The sequence below is a fragment of the Leptonotus elevatus genome, chromosome 11 (genome assembly GCF_054856555.1).
Source record: "Leptonotus elevatus isolate MCC_2025b chromosome 11, RoL_Lele_1.0, whole genome shotgun sequence".
Lineage (NCBI taxonomy): Eukaryota > Metazoa > Chordata > Actinopteri > Syngnathiformes > Syngnathidae > Leptonotus > Leptonotus elevatus.
Genome location: NC_141249.1, coordinates 19402065 through 19423052, shown reverse-complemented (window position 1 = coordinate 19423052; position 20988 = coordinate 19402065). Strand labels below are relative to the sequence as shown.

Below are 20988 nucleotides of genomic sequence, written 5' to 3'. Positions count from 1 at the left end.
GGAGACAACTCCGCCCGGAGAGACCACATCGCCAGGCCTCCCGGAGACAACTCCGCCCGGAGAGACCACATCGCCAATCCGCCCGATGACAACTCCGCCCGGAGAGACCACATCGCCAGGCCTCCCGGAGACAACTCCTCCCGGAGAGACCACATCGCCAGGCCTCCCGGAGACAACTCCGCCCGGAGAGACCACATCGCCAGGACTCCCGGAGACAACTCCGCCCGGAGAGACCACATCGCCAGGCATCCCGGAGACAACTCCGCCCGGAGAGACCACATCGCCAGGCCTCCCAGAGACAACTCCGCCCGGAGAGACCACATCGCCAGGCCTCCCGGAGACAACTCCGCCCGGAGAGACCACATCGCCAATCCGCCCGATGACAACTCCGCCCGGAGAGACCACGTCGCCAGGCCTCCCGGAGACAAGTCCTCCCGGAGAGACCACGTCGCCAGGCCTCCCGGAGACAAGTCCTCCCGGAGAGACCACGTCGCCAGGCCTCCCGGAGACAAGTCCTCCCGGAGAGACCACGTCGCCAGGCCTCCCGGAGACAAGTCCTCCCGGGGAGACCACATCGCCAATCCGCCCGATGACAACTCCTCCCGGAGAGACCACGTCGCCAGGCCTCCCGGAGACAAGTCCGCCCGGAGAGACCACGTCGCCAGGCCTCCCGGAGACAAGTCCTCCCGGAGAGACCACGTCGCCAGGCCTCCCGGAGACAAGTCCTCCCGGAGAGACCACGTCGCCAGGCCTCCCGGAGACAAGTCCTCCCGGAGAGACCACTTCGCCAGGCCTCCCGGAGACAAGTCCTCCCGGAGAGACCACGTCGCCAGGCCTCCCGGAGACAAGTCCTCCCGGAGAGACCACGTCGCCAGGCCTCCCGGAGACAAGTCCTCCCGGAGAGACCACGTCGCCAGGCCTCCCGGAGACAAGTCCTCCCGGGGAGACCACATCGCCAATCCGCCCGATGACAACTCCTCCCGGAGAGACCACGTCGCCAGGCCTCCCGGAGACAAGTCCGCCCGGAGAGACCACGTCGCCAGGCCTCCCGGAGACAAGTCCTCCCGGAGAGACCACGTCGCCAGGCCTCCCGGAGACAAGTCCTCCCGGAGAGACCACGTCGCCAGGCCTCCCGGAGACAAGTCCTCCCGGAGAGACCACTTCGCCAGGCCTCCCGGAGACAAGTCCTCCCGGAGAGACCACGTCGCCAGGCCTCCCGGAGACAAGTCCTCCCGGAGAGACCACGTCGCCAGGCCTCCCGGAGACAAGTCCTCCCGGAGAGACCACGTCGCCAGGCCTCCCGGAGACAAGTCCTCCCGGAGAGACCACGTCGCCAGGCCTCCCGGAGACAAGTCCTCCCGGAGAGACCACGTCGCCAGGCCTCCCGGAGACAACTCCTCCCAGAGAGACCACATCGCCAACTACCCCGACCATAACAGCACCAAGCACAACTTTGACTAGCCACAGCGCAATCCTGACTACCAAACACTTGAACGTAAACACAACCATATCACAAACACCTGAAACAATAACAAGTAAACCTATGATTACCGCAACCCAACATCCTTTGAACACAACCATTTCCGCAATTAGCACAACACCTAGCATACCAACGTTGCCAAACACCACAACTACCAATGGTAAGTGACTCCTTTGATCTCATGATATATTTGTGTATACAATGTGTTACTAGGCTACTGGATATGAACTAGTACTTGTGTAAAAACCATTCTGTTTGCTTTCCTTAATCCCAGCAGGCCCCTCGTCTCTGGCCCATTTGAAGATGACGCTAAAAGCGCTTCATGAGATTAGCAATGACACCCTCATTGAATTTGTTGAAGCGGTAAGTGGAATTCACGTGTTGCTTCTCGCAATATAAATCAGATCAGTTCAATGGTGAAAAAACGTGTTGTCATTTTTACTTTGTCCTTTTAATTCAGTTTTTTAGAGAACAGCTTCTGAGTGGAACGTCTTACACCATCAACGTTATTCAAGTCCAAAGAACGGGCCTTTAAAGTTTTTGTGTTTTGCTACTGAGAGCTACTAATTTGAACATGTTACATTGCACTGTATGTTCACATAAATGCTGTTTTCATTCAATGTAGATTGTTTGTTTGTTTTTATCTTAACTGACATACTTTCACTAAGCAGGAAATATAACTGAATGAACTTCACCCTCCGTTCAGTTATAATTGAGTTAATAAATAAACGTATTTTTGTCAATATCAAGTATCGTATCCCGGTTTGAGGGAAATGATTCATCAAGGCTTACTTACTTACTTCAAGTTGAATGAACTGTTCCTCAGCTTTTAATGTGGTTGTAAAAAAAACTCTCAACCAGCCTAAATGTTTTTTTTCCAATTGATAATCAAGAATATATCATTGTGTAAAAGTAAAGGCTGTACTATCAAGACAGCAGTGTTTTTCTCCATTAATAATCATAACAGTTTATTGGGAAATTGGCTTTCTCTTTGCTTTAACGCCGTATCCTCATTGACCTCCTGATGACGCAGCATCAGGACTCAACTGGGGGGCGTTCAGTATCTTGCTCAAGGGCACTTCGACATGGTCACAAGGGCTGAGGATCAAACCCGCAATCTTCACGTCTGGAGACTTCCACTGTGACAGCATTGTTGAAGATCTACAGACACGTTGTAGTTATGACCCATATTATTGGAAAAAAAAAGAAGCTCTAAATAAAATGTTTACTATTGTACAGTACATTAAAAAAAATATTAAAGTTCACCTGTAAAGGTTGTAGTGCATTTTTGGTTTATCCTGAAGAGAAAAAACAAACAAAAAACATAATACTATACCTGTATTCTTATCTTTTTGTTAGAAGGGTACATGTATGTGGTGCATTATTGTATCAATTACCAAATACAGACTTTATTGGTCAACTCAAAAGTTTAATTTATAACACAATTAAGAATACATTTAAGAACAATTAAAAAACATTTAAAGTCAAACTTTGGTTAGTCGCAGTACTTTAACTTAAAATCCCAGCAAATTCCAAATTATTTTTGTCTGATTGTAATCAATCGTCTTGATACACAAACATCTTTCAGAGGGCCATTACATGCAAAAAAATTTTTTGGAATGAACCATCTACCGACACTCACAAAAGGCACCAGAAAGAGCAGTTGCGTAAATAGCAGACAGCATCCATCCATATCAGGTCGATTTTAAAAACAACGCTGAAAACAATCAATTAGCGAGCTGCATCAGAATAATTGGACAAAAACATGATGATGTGAAAAGCAGTTTGCACCAACCATTTTTGGTGAGATATGGACAGGAATTGCCCATAAATTACCGGTGTGACATTTCAGTTCCGCAAGTAACATCCATGCGTCCAGGCGCAGAAGAGGCCTACAAGTAACACACATTCATTTAAACAAATGCCAACCGGAACTCTGAATTCATTTCCATTCAGTGTTGGTCAATTTTATGCGAGTGAATATGTTTTAGAATGCATATTTCACATTTCTGAATAGCAGGATGTTTCAGTGAGTGTTAGTCTTCAACTTATTCAAACCCAAAAACGTGTAAATAATTCTTTTAATGCTTTGTCTTTCACTCCCCAAAACATATTTTTTGTTTTGTTTTTATGCTCGTTTTTGTTTAACGCAAGAGCATACAGAAGGCTTTGATGCAGCTTCTGACATGAAAAGGTGGCTTAAAGCAATGGTAGTTATTACAAAAAAAAACAGCCAGCAGGTGGCAGCTGAGTATATGAGATCGGCCAGGCTTATTTTGCCAGTGTTTTCCACCAGGAATGTAAATATTGATGAAACCTAACTATATCTTAATGCTAATTGCTGCAAAACGGAAACAGATACAAGCATACTTTTTTTTCTGATGAAAGAAGAGACTTCTTTTGGTAGGTTCCATGTTTTTATGGCAATGGAACACAATATTCTGCGGGCCTTGCAAAATCGGTCAAAATCCAGTAAACCAGCCGGGAGCGAAGGGGGTTGCTTTAGTGAAAATGGCTGAGAGTGAATGAGTTAATTTCCCCAATAATTGCCAAATGTAAAAAAAAAAAAAAATCTTGATAATATGAATTTTTTGTTGCTATAACAAATGAAACTCACATTGTTTTCTATGGTCTCGTAGATTTGCGGCTGGTTCCATCTGTCCTGCAGATTACCTCCATTTTGGCCGCTCTCTTCAGTTTCCTCCAGACACAATTCTCTCCTATAAGGAGTTACGAAAAAGACCTAAGAACAAACTACGATAGCTTCGCTCGATGATCCGTTTTGTTTTTTCTAAATCTTACCCGTCATCCACAACTGTCTCACTTGATACCTGGTAAGAGAGCATTGATTTCATTTCATGTCAAACATTTTAAAGAGGAATTACGTATCACACATGATCATAAGGCACTTGAAATCCAGTAAAATCATAAAAACATAGTTTTTGTGGGGTTTATTAATCCCACCTCCCAATTTCTCCAGTGCATGACAATGGACATCAATTTTATGCGGATTTTTGCTATTTGACATTTTTGTCATACATCTGATAAGTGTGTGATCCTACAGTGCTGATGAAAAATTGTGGCTTCCTCCATCTTTTAAATGACCCACCCCCGCCCTAGTCACAGGAAGTACACATAATGGATAGCAAACCGTATGGTTATAAAAATGAATTCAAAACACATGAAAATGAAATCATCAAAAACAAGGTTTACCTGCAAGTGGTCATGGGGGCTGAGGATATACAGAGCACCTGGTCCTGAGATCCTGAGGATTTGAGCTCCGGTCCAACCTTCTGCAGGGGCCACCGGGACAAACAAAACCCGCTGGATGCACTGCAAAACATATTCAGCCACACTAATCCATTTCAAATTGGAGGCCAAACCCCTAAAACAAGTCAGTTATAAAATATTGCACCTACAGTACAGTATCTGCAAGTGAAGATTTTTCAAGTGATTCTCTCCCACTTCATACGCTACTGTAAAGACTGCATTTTACACTCATCCAATCCCAAAAAACGTATAAATACGTTATTTTAATACTTTGACGTTCACTCCCAAAAACTAACTTAAGTGTTTATGTTTTTTTTATGCTAGAGTATACAGAAGGCTTTGATGCAGCTTCTGACCTGAAGAGGTCACTCAAAGCAATGGTAGGTATTGCAAAAAAAAACGGCCAGCAGGTGGCAGCAGAGTATAAGAGATCAACCAGGGCCATGTTGCAACAAGCTCTTTTTGCCAGTGTTTTCAATAGGTTTGTGAATAATGATGAAAGCTAGCTATATTCTAATGCTAATCGCTGCAAAACAGAAACAGATACCAATATTCTTTTTTTGCTGATGAAAGAAGAGAGTCTAATCTAGAACACAATATTCTGTGGGCCTTGCAAAAAAAATCTGTCAAAATCCAGTAAAACAGCCGGGCGCGAACGGGTTGCTTCAGTGAAAACGGCTGAGAGTGAATGAGTAAAAAATAAATAAACTTTAAATGTACAAAAACCTTACAAAAGTCTTACGCTTTATTTTTGTTCAGTGTCATAATAACGAAGCGTTAAAAAGAAGAACAAAATCCCCCCCCAGTGGAAGCTAAGCAGTACATCACACACCTGCAAATATGTAAAGGAAAACCTTTGCCCGGCCCGTTTTGCAACTCGGCCTTGGAAAAGCGCCACCAAGCGACTCTCCATCTGTTTGGCGGACCATAAACGATCGATGGTGATCCTGGCCGTCAGTCCCGAGGCTGAAAGAGCTGCTTGCTCTGTGCCTTGTGGTGCAGCGTTTCTGCGCGGACACAAAAAGTGACACTGGCGTATCCATCCATCCATTTTCTTTACAATTTTGGAGCTCGGCTGTCTCTGGGGCAAGGAACGGGTACTGAGCCCAGTTTAGAGTCACTACATTATGTATACATGTGATTTGGTGATGGGAAAAAAAAATACTTATCACTTGTAGTTGCACATCAAGTGCATTATTTATCAGGGAATATTTGATGGATTTCATCTTCTCACCCAGGGATTTCTTCGCCGTAGCGGCCTCGTGGTAAACAGAGCACATCTTTGACCACCAGCCTAGTTAACTGTTGGGGCACTCGCTTCCATTTCATTCGGCTTGCTTTGTGAAATGTCTGCAAAAAGGGGACCAACAATTTGATCATTTCTCACGCACAAAACAAATTTTGATCCTGGTGGCAAAAAAGTTCATAATGGGATGTTTTATCATTTTGAATATTTTCTGGTACGTCATCGATTTATCTCAACTCTATATTTCACCGGCGTGAAGTTATTACAAATATACATTTTAACTCCAGAAGTTGATTTAGCAACTTGGGTATATTTTACTCCCAGAAAACCAAAAAATGAACAAAAATTATCAACCATCATTGTATTCAGTTTTAATATACCATTATATATATTTTGTCTTCATTATATTATTTTTCTTTTCTTTTTTTTCTTCTTTCTTCATTATATGCTTTTTCAATATTATCTTGTATCACTCACCTTATAATAAGGCAGAGGGTGGCTAGAACGTATTAGGGCCTGACGATAAGCATTTTTTTTAGGCTGATGCCGATTTTTGGCAGAAAAAAAATAGATTGCCGATTATTTAAAAACATATATTTAAATGCATAAAATTGTGTTCCCACAGCATTTTTGTGTGAATATTTGTTATTTAATAGAAAAAGCCTCCCGAAGTCGATGCTAACTTCCCGCTAGCATTTAGCGCTAGGGTAGCGATATTTTAAAACAAAGCATGTTTTGTATTTAAATATACAGTGAATGTAATTGTTATCGTCATGTCTTTAGTTTTTCGTTAACTCCAACTGGGGTGTCATTAAACACCTTAAAGGACGCTTAGGGACAACAGAATAACCAGCATAAGATACGCTACACACTTGCTAGTTGCTAATGCTATTCAAGCAAAATGGTGCATTCGGGGTACTTTTACAGCGTCTGAAACTTCGGATTTCTTCTATGATAACGTTTTAAGGAAAAAATAATCGTCCATTTGGCCCAATTGCCGATAGTTTTGGCCGATGTTTGAAGGGCAATAAGCGGAGGCCAAGTAATCGGTCGGATCCTAGTCCATTGGACAAATATGGTTCTTTGCCTTATAAAAAGGGACAATAAAATTCCATTTGGAGTATCTAAGTAAAGAATTCATTTTCATTTTGGTTTCACAATGCAATTGGACTCTTAATATCTGTGAGTTCCTATTTACGCCACCTCTGAGCTCAAATGTGAAACAGACAGCAGTGGAAAACCAATTTGCATTGAGTGATTGATTACATCACATGTGCTCCTTTGGGTTTAGATTAGATTATCAGCGATCAGCATGCGCAATACATTAAGATTGTGGAAGTGTTCAAAAAACAGCATCAATATATATATATATATATATATATATATATATATATATATATATTTCTTTTTTTTAAAGGATAGTTGTTACCGGGGTCATGACCCCCACAAGCTGAGCCTCAGACTTTCTGGGTTGAGGCAACACCTGAGACAGGAAAGAAAGCAAGTCAACATTGGATGAATTATAACAAAATGGCCGATCTCTTTTTTACATCATGAGCTGATCGTATCCTAACGTACCTCCATTTCTATCTCGATGTCCTCCATGAAGGCAGGGGGATGGGTTTGCCTTTTGCCGTTTTTATTTTCACTGGCAGGCGTCACCGTGTTGGGTTTAGCATTGCCCTTCTGCAGTCTATCTTGCTGGGCTTGGACCTCCAGTGTTGCCTCTTCATCACAAATACACACAAGAGGATGCTCCAAGTTCTTAAGCACCACAAAAATGAGGGGAAAAAATATTATCATCAATATTAGTGTCCCGCTGGCCACATACAAGCTCTGTTTTAGGCCCACTGACCATTTACCAAAATGCTGCAATATTGGATCCCCCCTAAAATAGGCTACACTCTAAAAAGAGAATTGTTGAACTAAGGCTGTGCAATGAAGCGAAACAATTTCAATTATTACACTCCACAATTACAAGCATAATCGGAAAAGAAAGATTATTAATATTTATTTTTGAGTTGTTTAAATTTATACATTTGCATCTTTTTTAGATTTTAAAATAATTTAATACATTTTGTTTCATCCAAAAACAACTTGCAAAATTAAGTGTTTTAAATAATTTTATTTGTCTTAATATTTGTTATATTTAAACAGCGCACAAGCTGCACTCAAACTTAAAAGTTTTTGCCAAAATAAACAAATAAATTAATTAACATAGAATACAATGTTATGATATTGCACACATATTTAGCTTGAAATGACCCGGCTCCTCTATGAAAAATGTTTCATGGCCATTTGACTATTAGAGAAGTTCTTGTTTCAACTGTAGCAGTGCATGAAAACGGATTTGTGAGCATTTCCACATCAGAGTCGATTTTCTTGTTGAAGGTGTCAAAAGTGAGCTCATACCCGGTAAAAGCAATCCTCTTCCTCCAGCTCTTGCGTTGAGAGAACCTCACAGGATTCTTCCGGAAAGATCAATTCCATCTCGATGTTTTCCTTGATGGCCAACAAAGTTTTCTCCCTTTCATTTGGTTTCATTCTAATCTGCAGCAACTGCGACTGATTAGCCTGAGAAGTGCTAATAGTTTTGCTCTCTTGTTTTGTTTTTAAATCTTTCCTTTGCTTCCTACGCTTTTTCCTCGTGTTCTCGGCGCTCATCTAGTTTTTGCTTACGCCTCACTTAAGATTTTGTCTCGTCGTCGGTGCTTTTCACTTTTCCACTTTAAAACAAGCCAAAGCTCATTAGACCAGCTGAGATCTTCGGTCAGCTCTGATTGGTTCACATTTGTACTCGTGGACTACAAATTGATTGGCCAAGAGAACAAGAGGGGAGGATCATTGTTAATCTCTGATTGGACAACAAAATCAATCAACAACATAATCAATGATCGCTGAGCAATACTTTCCTGCTACTTACAGTTTAAAAATATTTTTCAATTATGAATATCTCATGTTTGGAAAATTTAATAGAGTAATTGGTTATTGTGATTGAGGCCAAATCAATTGTTTTTTTTTAGTTAAATTTTTTTTTTTAGTCTTCATGCATCTGTGCTGAGCTGGTTGTGGATGAGACTTGACTTTCATCACATGATAGGTTGACTACAAAAAAATCTTTAATTCAGTTCTAACCTTATTAGGCAAAAGTTTTCCTATTCACTATTTTCACATCGTGGTATCAACTGCAACATTGTATGTCCGTGTGTGTGTGTGTGTGTGTGTGTGTGTGTGTGTGTGTGTGTGTGTGTGTGTGTGTGTGTGTTAGGCCAACAAGTGTCTCTGGCTGCAGGTCAACAAGTGAGGTAAAAAGTATGACGCTGTTCCGTCATCGGGTATCAGCTCCAGGAACTGTGTAGGACTTGTCTCCATGGCAACCACCACCAGTGTCTCTGTTGGTACGGCAGAGACCAATAGAACACTCTAAAATGTGCATATTCTGTATGAAGTAGATGTTTAAAGAGAAACAGGATATAGCGTGCATTGCAGCTCATAAACAGAATGAAGGTTACTTTGTTTGTCTATTCAGACTGAACTTGTGGGTAAGCTTCTACCTTTGAGAGCAGCCAACAGAATAATATTGTCCGATGCAGCTCGCGTCCGATTGCAGAGTTCTGGGAGCAGCTTCTTCCACCACAAATCCTTAAAGTTTGGACCGAGAGGGAAATTCATGAACCGGCTTGACACATTGCACATGCGTATAGATTGACATGACCATCCACAAACGTTGACGACGGTAAAAAAAAAATATATATAAAAAAGCCACCGATGGGAATCATTTTCACACAAGTACCGACCATGTATTGATCTTGCAAGTGGTGATTTGCATAGGCTATAATAGCCTGCGGGCATCGGTCCAGAAGCTCTTCAATGCTGCGCTCGTACTGCCCCCCTCTGGTGGCACACAGAAGGTGCAGGCTGAAGCCCCATAACGTTTTGTCCGACAAACTTTCCAACAAGGGGCTGACTGAGCCCACAGACAGGGACGGTCCGCATAGGAGCGACTGCAGAAAATACACAATGGGGTGAATGTACAGTGACAGCTTGTAATACTGTATATGGGCCGAATTCTTACTTGCATTTTGTGTAAGGCCTCCTGGTGTTGAAAGCTGGTACTGTGAGGTGGACTGAGAACAAAAAGCCATGGATACAAAGCACCATAATGGGAGCAGGAATTGATCTGAAACACATCCACCGTGCAGAGATTTTAGCAGCAATAGCTGTTTAGCTACATGCAAAATAATGGATTGAACATTTTTACAATGCATTTTTTTTCCATTTGTCATGTTTTTCTTCTATCTATAAAGTTTATTATAGGAAGGAAAAACGCAACGAATTGAGCAACTTTACCAGATCGTCGGCGCTCTTCAGTGACCTGCGAGCTGGAGGTTCGGGCAGACGTCCGTCTGCACTTGTGTGTGCCAGCCGGTCGATGTAGACAGAAGACAATCGGAAGAGAAGCTCTTGAATGACAACTTCTTGCGATGAGGCCATCAGCATCGCCTCCCAGAAATCCACCTGCAAGCTGTTCCCGCAGCCCGGCACCTACAGACACGCACGCTTCAGAATGGCACCAATCGCTTCGTGTGTTGAACATTTAACAAACAAGGGCTTGTCATACAAATGGACTCTACGGACTTGGTCAAATATCCTAAACTGGGCTCTTTTCAGTCAAGTGACCACTCTGACCCACAGATCATCAACTTTACAATGACTTAATGAAGGCCATACCTGAAAGACATGGTCCACCTGTTCAAGCTGAACTTTGTTGTTCTCATGGAGAGCAACCATGGAGGCCACCAGCAGGCCAGGCTGGGACTTGGCCATCTGTTGGCTCAACGCCGTGGGGCAGACGTTTGTGTGCTGGCCTCCTCCTCCTCCATGCAGCAACAGCCTTGGCTCCTCAATGAAGCCGTACACCAACAGCATCTGAAAAAAAAAAAAAAAAGCGATCCAGTGATTATCAAGCAGGACTGCAGTTTGAATGGCTCATTCGATTTAGATAGAGAATATATATATATAGGTGCGTTAATAATTTCTGATGTAAAAAAGTTGGCCTTCAGAAAAATGATGTTGGTTCATATTGCAATCAATACTCGGTTGCATCCTGAAACAACTCCAATAGAAAATGAGCTTCACTTTTTTTAACTCAACATCTGAAAGAAGAAACTTTTCATGACATCATATATGGAAATGCATAAATGAAAATCAGAGGTGGCAATCCAGGTCTAGAAAGTAAAAACCCTGCCACAGTTTGGCTTTAGCCCCAGATGCTAGCTAGCTAGCTAGCTCCCTAGCAGGTAAACAAGCACCTAGGGAGCTAGCTAGCTAGCTAGCATCTGGGGCTAAAGCCAAACTGTGGCAAGTTTTTTTCTTTCTGGACCTGGACTTGCTACCTATGATGAAAATACACAGACAATAAAATAGAAATAGCACATGAGTATAGTAATAGAACAAAAACTAAAACAGATATGTGCACAAACACAAGAGTATCTATTAATCCATTAAGTAATAATTTATTTACTTACAGTAGCTAAATCTTGAGCTGCCTGTGAGTGCTCTTCACTGTACTGCCTTTGCCTGATTTAGCCATTTTCAGTAATAAAAAGTTAAAATTATTTTGTCTGTAATTAATTTGAAAACTTCATGTACAAGTAACACCTTTAAAAACAAATGTTGCCACTTTCTGTCGACTGAAAATGACATCACAGGTGCTCAGGTGACGGCCGATCACGGCTCACCCGTCTTCTGGGTTTGGTCAAGTGGCGTTCACTGAAATGTGTTTTGAAATGTATTAATTGTACATGAAAAATAATGAAGTCATCAAATGAATGATAGACAAAACATTAACTTCTTACGGCTGCATATGGCTAAATGATAACAAATCTCAAACACTCAACACACTCCCAACCTCAGCGTGTCTCTCCATCATCTGCGTGTACTGCGGCAGGTCATCCAAGCGCAGCATCATGGTTGCCATGGTGATTGTCAGCGCAACAGACACGCCCGCACTGTCCTCCAGACGCTGCAAGATTTGGAGTGTGCGTGTTGGGTTGACATTTGTCATGGTTGGGCTGGCGCACACGCTGATCAGCTGGCAGGGTTCCGATTGGCTGAAAATGTCGATGACCTCATCCGCTGCTTCCTAGCAAGACAAAAGTGAGACGTACTGACCGGGCGGGCTTTGTATGTATATGTCGACGGCATTTCCTGGGTTTGTTTGTGGAACTGTGTGAAGTATTGTGGCAAGTGTCTCGTCTACATGACGTTACCTGACTGAGAAGTTGGTCGGTCTCTTCTAAAAGATAATGCTTCAGGTAAAACAAAAAGCCTGGACCGTAGGAGTGTGGGCTGTCGGGAAGGGGGCGGTTCCTGGCCATGACATCAATGACTGACAGGCCTGACATCCTGTAGTAAGGCAAAGCCTGGTGACAGTGTCTCTGGCTCCCCCTTTTATGACAAGAAAACACGAGTACCATTTAAATGCTTTTCGGTAGGATTAAGAAGAGTTTAGAATCATGAAGTCCTTACGATTTCTGATGCCAGGAGAAAAGTGGTACTGGGAGATCGGGGCCTTGTTTAAGATCCCTTTACCATTAGCTCACTCTAGATTGCAACTGGCAAAAGCCCACCGCCCTTAAGTCAAATCTTCATAGAATGGGCTGTTGCCACTCATATATGTAAAGTAAGCATATAGCAGGCTAATACTAGTTTAGAATTTTGCATTATAGTTAGTTTGACTTTGTTTAAAACATATATATATATTTTTTTATTTTTTGAAAATGTTTCATTTTAGTTTACTTTTTATGAGTTTTAGTTTTTATAATATATATATATATATATATATATAAAATAGTAATAATTTTATTTTTTTATTTTTTATTCTTGTTGAAAATTAAAATTCATTTTGTTAACAAAAATGTGTTGTTTTTTTTAGCTTTTCCGTTACTTTTCATTAACTTGTGTGATCGATGTAACCTGTAATGCGTCCGAAAGGAAAAAATGAATAAAACCAACAAAACAAAACAAACAATAATATATCTGATATAAAAACAAATATTATTATTATTATTATTAATTTGATTAACTCATTCACTCCCAGCCATTTCCACTGAAGCAACCCCCTTCGCTCCCAGCTGGTTTACTGGATTTTGACTATTGTGTTCTATTGCTATTAAACATGAAACCTACCCACAAAAAAAAAAGAGATTAGAGTCTCTTCTTTCATCAGGAAAAAAAAGCATATTTCTATCTGTTTGAGTTTTGCAGCAATTAGCATTAGAATATAGCTCGGTTTCATCATTATTCACAAGTCTGTTGAAAACACCGGGGAAAAGAGCTTGTTGCAACATGGCCCTGGTTGATCTCTTATACTCTGGATTGCAATAGTTTGACCTGAGATGATCTGACCTGAGAACGGGTTACCTGCTGAAACAGTCTCCCAGCTGAGCGCAGTTCTCCCTGAACGCCTCCTCCATCTCTGCTGTGTCAGGACGGTCGTTGTTACGGCGCTGCATTTGTGAAGACTGGAGCAAGGCCGCGCGCAGGACGAGGTGAGCTTCACTGAGGAGGTGCCCGAGACTTTGGGCCTGCTGGTTGTTCTGCGCGTAATGCTGACTGTATTCGACCTGACATGCGAACACATTGATGATGAAAAGGTTCACGTTAACCGGATGATGTCGTCAGTGTTACCATCTCTCGGTAAAGGGTGAGCGGAGGGACCGTATCAACCACATAGAGGTTCCATCCGTGTCCGACAGCGCTGGTCTCCTTGGGGGGAGAAATCGCCCACTTTCTGCTCCTGAGTTCAAAGGTCACAGAGATAGGATATTGGAAGTATACTCAAATAGAATATGCCGACCCGGTGTATGGTCAAAGTATCAAAAAAGCTTGAAAGAAAGGCTTTGATGCGGGAAGGTCAAGATGTTAACTTGATTAACAAGACCTGAACAAAAAAAAAACACACTGAACAAAAATACAAACTATTTTCATGAGCTGATCGTTTCACAAATCTCTCTTAATAGGTTAGTGAGCACTTCTCCTTTGCCGAGACTCATGACAGCAAAAAAATATATAAATAAAATAAAAAAAATGGTGTGGTTAGCAACTGCAGGTTGGAAAAGGCGTGTGGGTTTGCAACGTTGGCACTGAACTGGTCTTGAAAAGTAGATTTTGGTTGAAAAAAAAAAAAAAGTTGGGCACGCCCAGTTTATTTGCTATTTGCTAAATTAGGTGGTAGGTTAATGTCTACCCAAAAAGTGTCAAATGTATTAAATTTTAGTTGAAACTATTAGTCTGTGAGCAGAGGCACACACTCTCAGGGCAGTTAGGTAGGTTAAGGGTGAATTGGTTTAGGAACTACGTCAAAACTGCTGTCACTTTCAGACGAAGCTGCAAAGTCAAACTGGAATATTGTGTTTGTATATTAGGACACATTGGAAAAAGATAACAACCAAAACAAAATCATATCGACAGAATTGGACCCAGGAAGAATTTAGCATTGAATTTCATCGGAGCGTGTCCTTAATTAGGAATTAATTTCCACATAACATTAACATATTTATTAAAAGGCTGTCATGCTTGGATTTTGTTTGAAGGAAGGTTGATGAACAAAAATGCAAATGCACCAATTCTCAAAAACTATGATCAAAACCACATTGGTCACATATATCTGAAGTAATATGAACGTTTACATTCATAAGTGGATGAAATGCAAATACATTGATATCGCAAAGACAGCTAGTCTGATTAACTATGTTGTTTTGTCATTACATTAGAGTTGTGTTAATTGGTCATGATGTTTCAAGCATATAATTAACTCGTTCACTCCCAGCCATTTTCACTGAAGCAACCCCCTTTGCTCTCTTCTTTCATCAGGAAAAAAAAAGTATATTTCTACCTGCAGCAATTAGTATTAGAATATAGCTAAGTTTCATCATTACTCACAAATATGTGAATATCTAAAAGGGCAAAGAGCTTTTTGCTCTCTTATACTCTGCCGCCACCTGTTGGCCATTTTTGTAATAACTACCATTGCTTCAAGCGTTCTCTTCAGTTTAGAGGCAGCATCAAAGCCTTCTGTATGCTCTAACATAAAAAAACATACATAAATAAAAAACATAAATACGTCTTTGGGAGCACGGTAATATTTAAAATAGAACGTATTTATACGTTTTTGGGAGCACATGAGTTAACAAATCATGACCTTGTGTGACTTTTTGTGAACGGCAATTTGCTGGCTCCAATTCTGTCAGGTCATTTTCCTTTAAAGTAAGTTTTACTTGACTCCATCAGAAATGATCTCTGCGAGCGCTTTCACGGTCTCGGCGTTGCAGCTCAGCCTGAAAGTGACAGCGAGTGGCTGTTAGGGGCGGGGTGAATCTTACAGGAAGGGGCGTGACAGAAGGCTCTCCAGAGCTGGCGTGGTGGTGGGATCGATTCCCACCGCCAGGAAAATACCAGTCAGCATGGTGTGTTCTTTCAACATGCTAAATAAAAATGCATAACACAGCACACAGTAAATTGTTTGATACACTAAACGCACATAAGGCTCAACCTGTCCATCGTTTTCTGCACCTCCAGGGATGATGACCGTCTAACTACATCAGCATTTGGAACTCAATGTGAAAACTGCGCATGTATTGTATTGATCTTTGTGCATAGTGTTTTTCCCGTAAAGTGACATACAGGCCTCGGCGTTGTACGTTGCGTTCCGTCTCTTCTGGTGTCTCGGTGTCAGCGGTGGAGAAAAGGATGACGTGACGGCCGTACGCACACAATGAGCGAAGGCCGATAAACAGCTGCATCCTGAGAGCACACACTTCAAGGTTGCTGGGTGGACACGCCTAGAAACACACGCAAACACACGCATGCATTTATGTGCATTCACTAGCATGCTTAACTCATTCACTCCCAGCCATTTTCACTGAAGCAATCCCATTCGCTCCCGGCTGTTTTACTGGATTTTGACTGATTTTGCGAGGCCCACACAATACTGTGTTCTATTGCTATAAAACTATAATAATAATAATAATAATACCTACCAAAACAAAAATTTTAGTCTATGCGTATTTGTTTCCGTTTTGCAGCAATTTGCAATAGAATTCACATTCCTGATGAAAACACTGACAAAAATGGCCCTGGTTGATCTCTTATACTCTGCTGCCTTTTTTAAATTTTTTATAACAACCATTGCTTTAAGCCACCTCTTCATATCAGAAGCTGCATCAAATCCTTCTGTATGCTCTTGCATAAAAAACATTTAAAAAACGTGTAAACACGTTTTTGGGAGGGAAGGACAAAGTATTTAAAAACGTTTTTACACGTTTTTGGGATTGAATGAGTTAAGGGGCTGGGGTATATTTACATCCAGTTGGGAACAGTTGGGTCCTTTTGACATCTAATCTTGTGACTGTGAGTGTAGTAACCAACGCAGCTCATTCATTCGTTCTTGGTTTTCATGTTACCATGGAGCTTTTCTTGTCATCAAGACTCATACCCTCATTGTGGTGTCGATGTAGGGGTCCTCAAATCTGGCGGCGACTGCTGCGCAACGCACTGTGAAGCACTGCAGTGCATTCCTAACAACACAAATCAGACAGGTATGCTCATGTGACTTAACAGTTGATAATAGTGACATTGTTCAATCTCACTTCAAGTTGATGATTGCGCCTGTGACAGAAATGCAAAGGCGAGCACAGTATTATCCTCAGAAGGTGTTGTACGGGGGCCTCAGCGTAAAAATACTTAGTTACCACTGTACTTATAGTCTTATGTTTGGCTTACAAGGGTTTTTTATAGTGATAGACCGATATGTCTTTTCCTGGGCTGATAATGATTATTAGTAGTCAAGGAGGCTGATAACCGATATTTGGGGCTGATGTTTAATTGCAGTAGGATAAAAAAAAAAAAACACAAAAAATATATAACTTTGTTGAAATGCCATTTCTTTTAATTTAACCATATGGAGAACAGACAGTTTTAAAATTAAAATTTTGAACAAAAACAAAAAGTACAGGGAGTTCCCAGTTTGGGCAGCAAGTGAAATTTTAAATAAATACATAAATAAAAATTCACTGAAGTTAACCAATTTTTTAATTGATCTCTGAAGATCACTAAGCGACGAGTGCTTGCGAGCATAGCAAATTTGGGGTTTTCGTTGGGTGTTCGCAGACAGTGAAAAACTGTCTGAACATGTTCAAAAAGAAAACTGTTTTCATCTTTTTCAACATTTTATGAATCCTGACGAAAACCCAAAATTCACTAAGTTGGCAAGTATTCACCGTTCAGCGATATAACAGCTTTATTTGCCCTCTGACTTACGACGTCAAAATGCCAACTATCTGCACGCTGATAATCGGCCTATCCCTAGTTTTTCATACAAATGACTTCCTTATTGTGTTTTCATAGGTTAGTGATGGACAACGGTGCATTCAGACTCGCATACAAATTTGGGTTATGTAACAGAACTCCACTGCAAACCGAGCACGTGACGCGACTGAGGAATTGGACTCACTTGGTGATGACATGTAAGAGGTGGTCTGTCAACACGGCTTCTAAGACCTTCTCTGGATACTGATAAGTTGAGAGAAGCTCAACTCCGCCTTTCAGGCTGTACAGGTAGCCAGCGGTGGGAAGGGAGAAGAAGCAGACCACACAAGTTGGTTCTTCAACCGCAGACTGGCAGCCTGGACAAATATAGAGTCAAGGAGACGAAATAACGGATGAATATTGGAATGGCTTTTCTGGGATTTGTAGACACATCATCTCATTGGCTCATCTCACTTGTAAATAATGGTTGGAGTTTCAGGGAGTGAAGCTGCGTCTCCTCCACACTGCAGCCCTGAAAGTAGTCTGGAGCGAAACGCCTACAGGGAAAAAAACAAACAAACCAACAAACAAAAAACGAACTTTAATCTTATTAAATCATTTGCTCCCAAAAACGTATTAAAAACGTTCTATTTTAAATATTGCCCTGGTCCCATAAACGTATTTGTACGTTTAAGGTATTAAAAAAAAGAAATAAAAAAAATTAAATGCCAGAGCATACAGAAGGCTTTGATGTAACCTCTGGTCTTTCAAAGCAATGGTAGTTATTACAAAAAAACGGCCACCAGGTGGCAGCAGAGAATAAGAGATCAACCAGGGCAGCTCTTTTTCCAAGTGTTTTCAACAGGTTTGTGAATAATGATGAAACTTAGCTATATTCTAATGCTAATTGCTTTTTCCTGATGAAAGAAGAGAGTCTAATCTTTATTTTGGTAAGTTCCATGGTTTTATAGCAATAGAACACAATATTCTGTGGGCCTTGCAAAAATCAGTCAAAATCTAGTAAAACAGCCGGGAGCGATGGGGGTTGCTTCAGTGAGTTAAAAACCCCTACTAGAACATTCTTATGAGCGATACACACACACACACACCTGAAGAGAACATATTTGAACGTGTTTTGTCCTCTATCGTCCAGTCCTGTTTTCTCGATGCTGACAGGGATGTCGCAGTCTTTCGCTCGCTCACCCAGCAACTCTTGGTGTCTTGGCAGGAGCAGGAAGTCAACCTGCTCCTCAGCTAACGCAAACACACAAGTGCAAAAACATAGATTTTTGACGGGGGGGGGGGGGGAGAACATTTTTACAACATGCACGCTGTATTACTGTGGTTGTAGTCTGCACTGATTAAAACACGGGTCAACAAGTTTCTGGAACTGAGAGGCATTTCCTCCGTACTGATTAATGTGACGGGCTACCAGTTTGATACGCACTTCTCAGGTGACAAAGTTACTGTTAAGTTAAAGTATCATGTTAATGATTTTATTTTATTTTTTTATTTTTAACTCTTTGACTGCCAGACGTTTTCAGAAAAGGGATGCCGCCAGTGCCAGCCGATTTAAGCATTTTGACTGATTTTCAAGGTCCACAGAAAATGTTCTGTTTGGACTATGGAAACACACGTACTACCAAATGAAAGATTGGACTTTCATCTTTCATCAGAAAAAAAGAGTTTGTTTCTACCTTATTCCGTTCTTTAGTAATCAACAATAGAAAATGGTTAGTTTGACCCAATTTCGCCTGTGTTGGACCAAAATACGGAGAAATCAAGCTTTTAGTGAAACGATATTATTTCATGCATTCTAGTGAATTTGACACTTCTTTTTGTCCATGAATGATGCCACAAACACCTAAATAGTGCTTTACTTCTATAAAACACTACCACCAAGAATGAAAAAGTGTTTTTTGATAGCAAAATACGTTTATTTACATTCAACAGTGTAACAATTTGACAACAATTTGGCAAACTATTTACAAATGTGTGCAACTGTGGTGCTATTTACAAATATGTGGATGTTTCAACGACAGTTTTTCTTTTTGTAACACTCTCCTGCGTGCAAAGAGACGTAACAGCATTTGCACAACAGATTGCCTCTTCGCGTGTGCCACTTTCTTGCAGGCCGTTTTTTTCCGGGGAATAGCAAGTATATACTGCAGTGTGTCATCACGTCTAATATCAGGATCATGCTACGGTTACGTTACGGTGGTGTTACGTCTCGCTTCCCCGTGTCCTTCAGTTGCTATACCGGGTTGGTCGGAGATGTTCTGATCCATTTTATCCACTCCATTCATGGTGGCATCGTAGTCCAGAAACAGTGTCTTCTCCGTGATCAGACTGTACCCGCTCCTCCGATGAATATGCATTGGACTCGGGGTACTCTTCATTGTCCGATCGAATGTCCGCTTGTGCAGCTCCGCGTTTTCCGGCGTTAGCAGCGCTAGCCGGTGAGGCTTTATGACGACAGAATAACGGCCGCGTATAGCTTCCAACTCCGGCGAGGTTGACCATCATCATCATCATCAATGTGCATTGGTCGATGCTTTTCGACTACTCTCCATCGCCCGATCGAATGTCCGCTTGTGCAGAAGTACCCGGCCGGCTATTGTGCGCGTTTTCCGGCCTTAGCAGCGCTAGCCGCGCGTAGCCGGTGAGGCTTACTACGTGATAGTAACAGGCCAAAGCTTCCAACTTTGGCGTAGAGCTCGTTGTCATCATCATCGTTGACATCAATCTGCATTGGTCGATGCCAACTCTCCATCGCCCGATCGAATGTCCGCTTGTGCAGAAGTACCCGGCCGGCTATTGTGCGCGTTTTCCGGCCTTAGCAGCGCTAGCCGCGCTAGCCGCGCGTAGCCGGTGAGGCTTACTACGTGATAGTAACAGGCCAAAGCTTCCAACTTTGGCGTAGAGCTCGTTGTCATCATCATCGTTGACATCAATCTGCATTGGTCGATGCCAACTCTCCATCGCCCGATCGAATGTCCGCTTGTGCAGAAGTACCCGGCCGGCTATTGTGCGCGTTTTCCGGCCTTAGCAGCGCTAGCCGCGCTAGCCGCGCGTAGCCGGTGAGGCTTACTACGTGATAGTAACAGGCCAAAGCTTCCAACTTTGGCGTAGAGCTCGTTGTCATCATCATCGTTGACATCAATGCGCTTTTTAGTATTGATTGATGCTTTCCGTCTTTGAAAAAAATGCTCAAGCTGAGCTGCTTGTAACCGGTTGCTTGGTCAAGCCATTGTGGCTTGGATCAGCCATTGTCTCCTCAACACTCTAGCTCCGCCTCACGTCTTCTACTGACGCCCACGGTGGGCGGCCCATCCAACCTTGTGCAAAGAGAGTCATCGCTGCCCTCTAGGGGCCAAAACGAGTCTTTGACTAATCAGATCAGCCTGATTCTTTCAGCACAGCTGCCCAAGGCTTTCCTGCACCCGTTTTTGAAAAAAAAACAAAAAAACATAGGGGACGTCTTTTAACGTCCTCGGCGCCCTTCCCTAGGTTTATGCTAAACGTTTTATAACGTTTATGGCAGTCAAAGAGTTAACAACAAACAAACAAAACAAACATTTTCAAAAGATCGCGTTTGGCAACATACTAGGAAATCACAATGTCCCGCAGAATATTCATTTGGTCCTTATGGGCAAGCAGACTGTAATACTGAGTGCTACCT

At 42.0% G+C, this 20988-nt stretch overlaps 2 protein-coding genes across 6 annotated transcripts in view; both read right to left on the bottom strand.

The window, feature by feature from the left end:
* Nucleotides 1-2037: 2037 nt before the first annotated feature.
* LOC147166352 (uncharacterized) lies at nucleotides 2038-8958 on the bottom strand. Of its 2 annotated transcripts, XR_015096524.1 has the most exons (11): nucleotides 8409-8958; nucleotides 7575-7760; nucleotides 7426-7479; nucleotides 5985-6100; nucleotides 5583-5757; nucleotides 4694-4813; nucleotides 4283-4311; nucleotides 4098-4200; nucleotides 3276-3372; nucleotides 2747-2778; nucleotides 2038-2641 (listed from the first exon to the last, which is right to left on the bottom strand). XR_015096524.1 is itself a non-coding variant. In XM_086089835.1 (9 exons), exons 1-9 carry the CDS (start codon nucleotides 8658-8660, stop codon nucleotides 3313-3315), a joined length of 1095 nt encoding a protein of 364 aa, XP_085945961.1. In that variant the 5' UTR covers nucleotides 8661-8958; the 3' UTR covers nucleotides 2889-3312. The 2 variants fall into 2 exon arrangements, 1 of the variants encoding a protein (XP_085945961.1); XM_086089835.1 differs by lacking the exons at nucleotides 2038-2641; nucleotides 2747-2778 and having other exon boundaries at nucleotides 2889-3372.
* A 139-nt stretch (nucleotides 8959-9097) lies between these two features.
* Nucleotides 9098-20988, bottom strand: part of hps3 (HPS3 biogenesis of lysosomal organelles complex 2 subunit 1) — a 63206-nt gene continuing 51315 nt past the window's right edge. For 3 of the 4 annotated variants that reach the window (XM_086089822.1, XM_086089823.1, XM_086089824.1), the window contains 16 exons: nucleotides 18416-18560; nucleotides 17781-17863; nucleotides 17512-17683; nucleotides 16495-16576; nucleotides 15684-15841; nucleotides 15383-15484; nucleotides 13689-13797; nucleotides 13422-13624; nucleotides 12269-12446; nucleotides 11908-12141; nucleotides 10728-10925; nucleotides 10347-10541; nucleotides 10072-10176; nucleotides 9794-10000; nucleotides 9551-9638; nucleotides 9098-9388 (listed from right to left, as the gene is read on the bottom strand). In XM_086089822.1, coding sequence (XP_085945948.1) covers nucleotides 9261-9388; nucleotides 9551-9638; nucleotides 9794-10000; nucleotides 10072-10176; nucleotides 10347-10541; nucleotides 10728-10925; nucleotides 11908-12141; nucleotides 12269-12446; nucleotides 13422-13624; nucleotides 13689-13797; nucleotides 15383-15484; nucleotides 15684-15841; nucleotides 16495-16576; nucleotides 17512-17683; nucleotides 17781-17863; nucleotides 18416-18560 — 2387 coding nt within the window. In that variant the 3' untranslated portion in view covers nucleotides 9098-9260. The remainder of the gene's footprint in view (nucleotides 9389-9550; nucleotides 9639-9793; nucleotides 10001-10071; nucleotides 10177-10346; nucleotides 10542-10727; nucleotides 10926-11907; nucleotides 12142-12268; nucleotides 12447-13421; nucleotides 13625-13688; nucleotides 13798-15382; nucleotides 15485-15683; nucleotides 15842-16494; nucleotides 16577-17511; nucleotides 17684-17780; nucleotides 17864-18415; nucleotides 18561-20988) is intronic. The other variant, XM_086089825.1, reaches the window with a different exon arrangement.

What these genes read in the sequence shown, in the direction of transcription:
- LOC147166352 (XM_086089835.1), bottom strand. Translation starts at nt 8,660, where the DNA reads ATGAGCGCCGAGAACACGAGGAAAAAGCGTAGGAAGCAAAGGAAAGAT. An exon ending in AAGAGGATTGCTTTTACCGG is followed by an intron (nt 7,761 to 8,408) that starts GTATGAGCTCAC and finishes GTGGTGCTTAAG; the next exon opens with AACTTGGAGCATCCTCTTGT. An exon ending in ACATCGAGATAGAAATGGAG is followed by an intron (nt 7,480 to 7,574) that starts GTACGTTAGGAT and finishes TTCCTGTCTCAG; the next exon opens with GTGTTGCCTCAACCCAGAAA.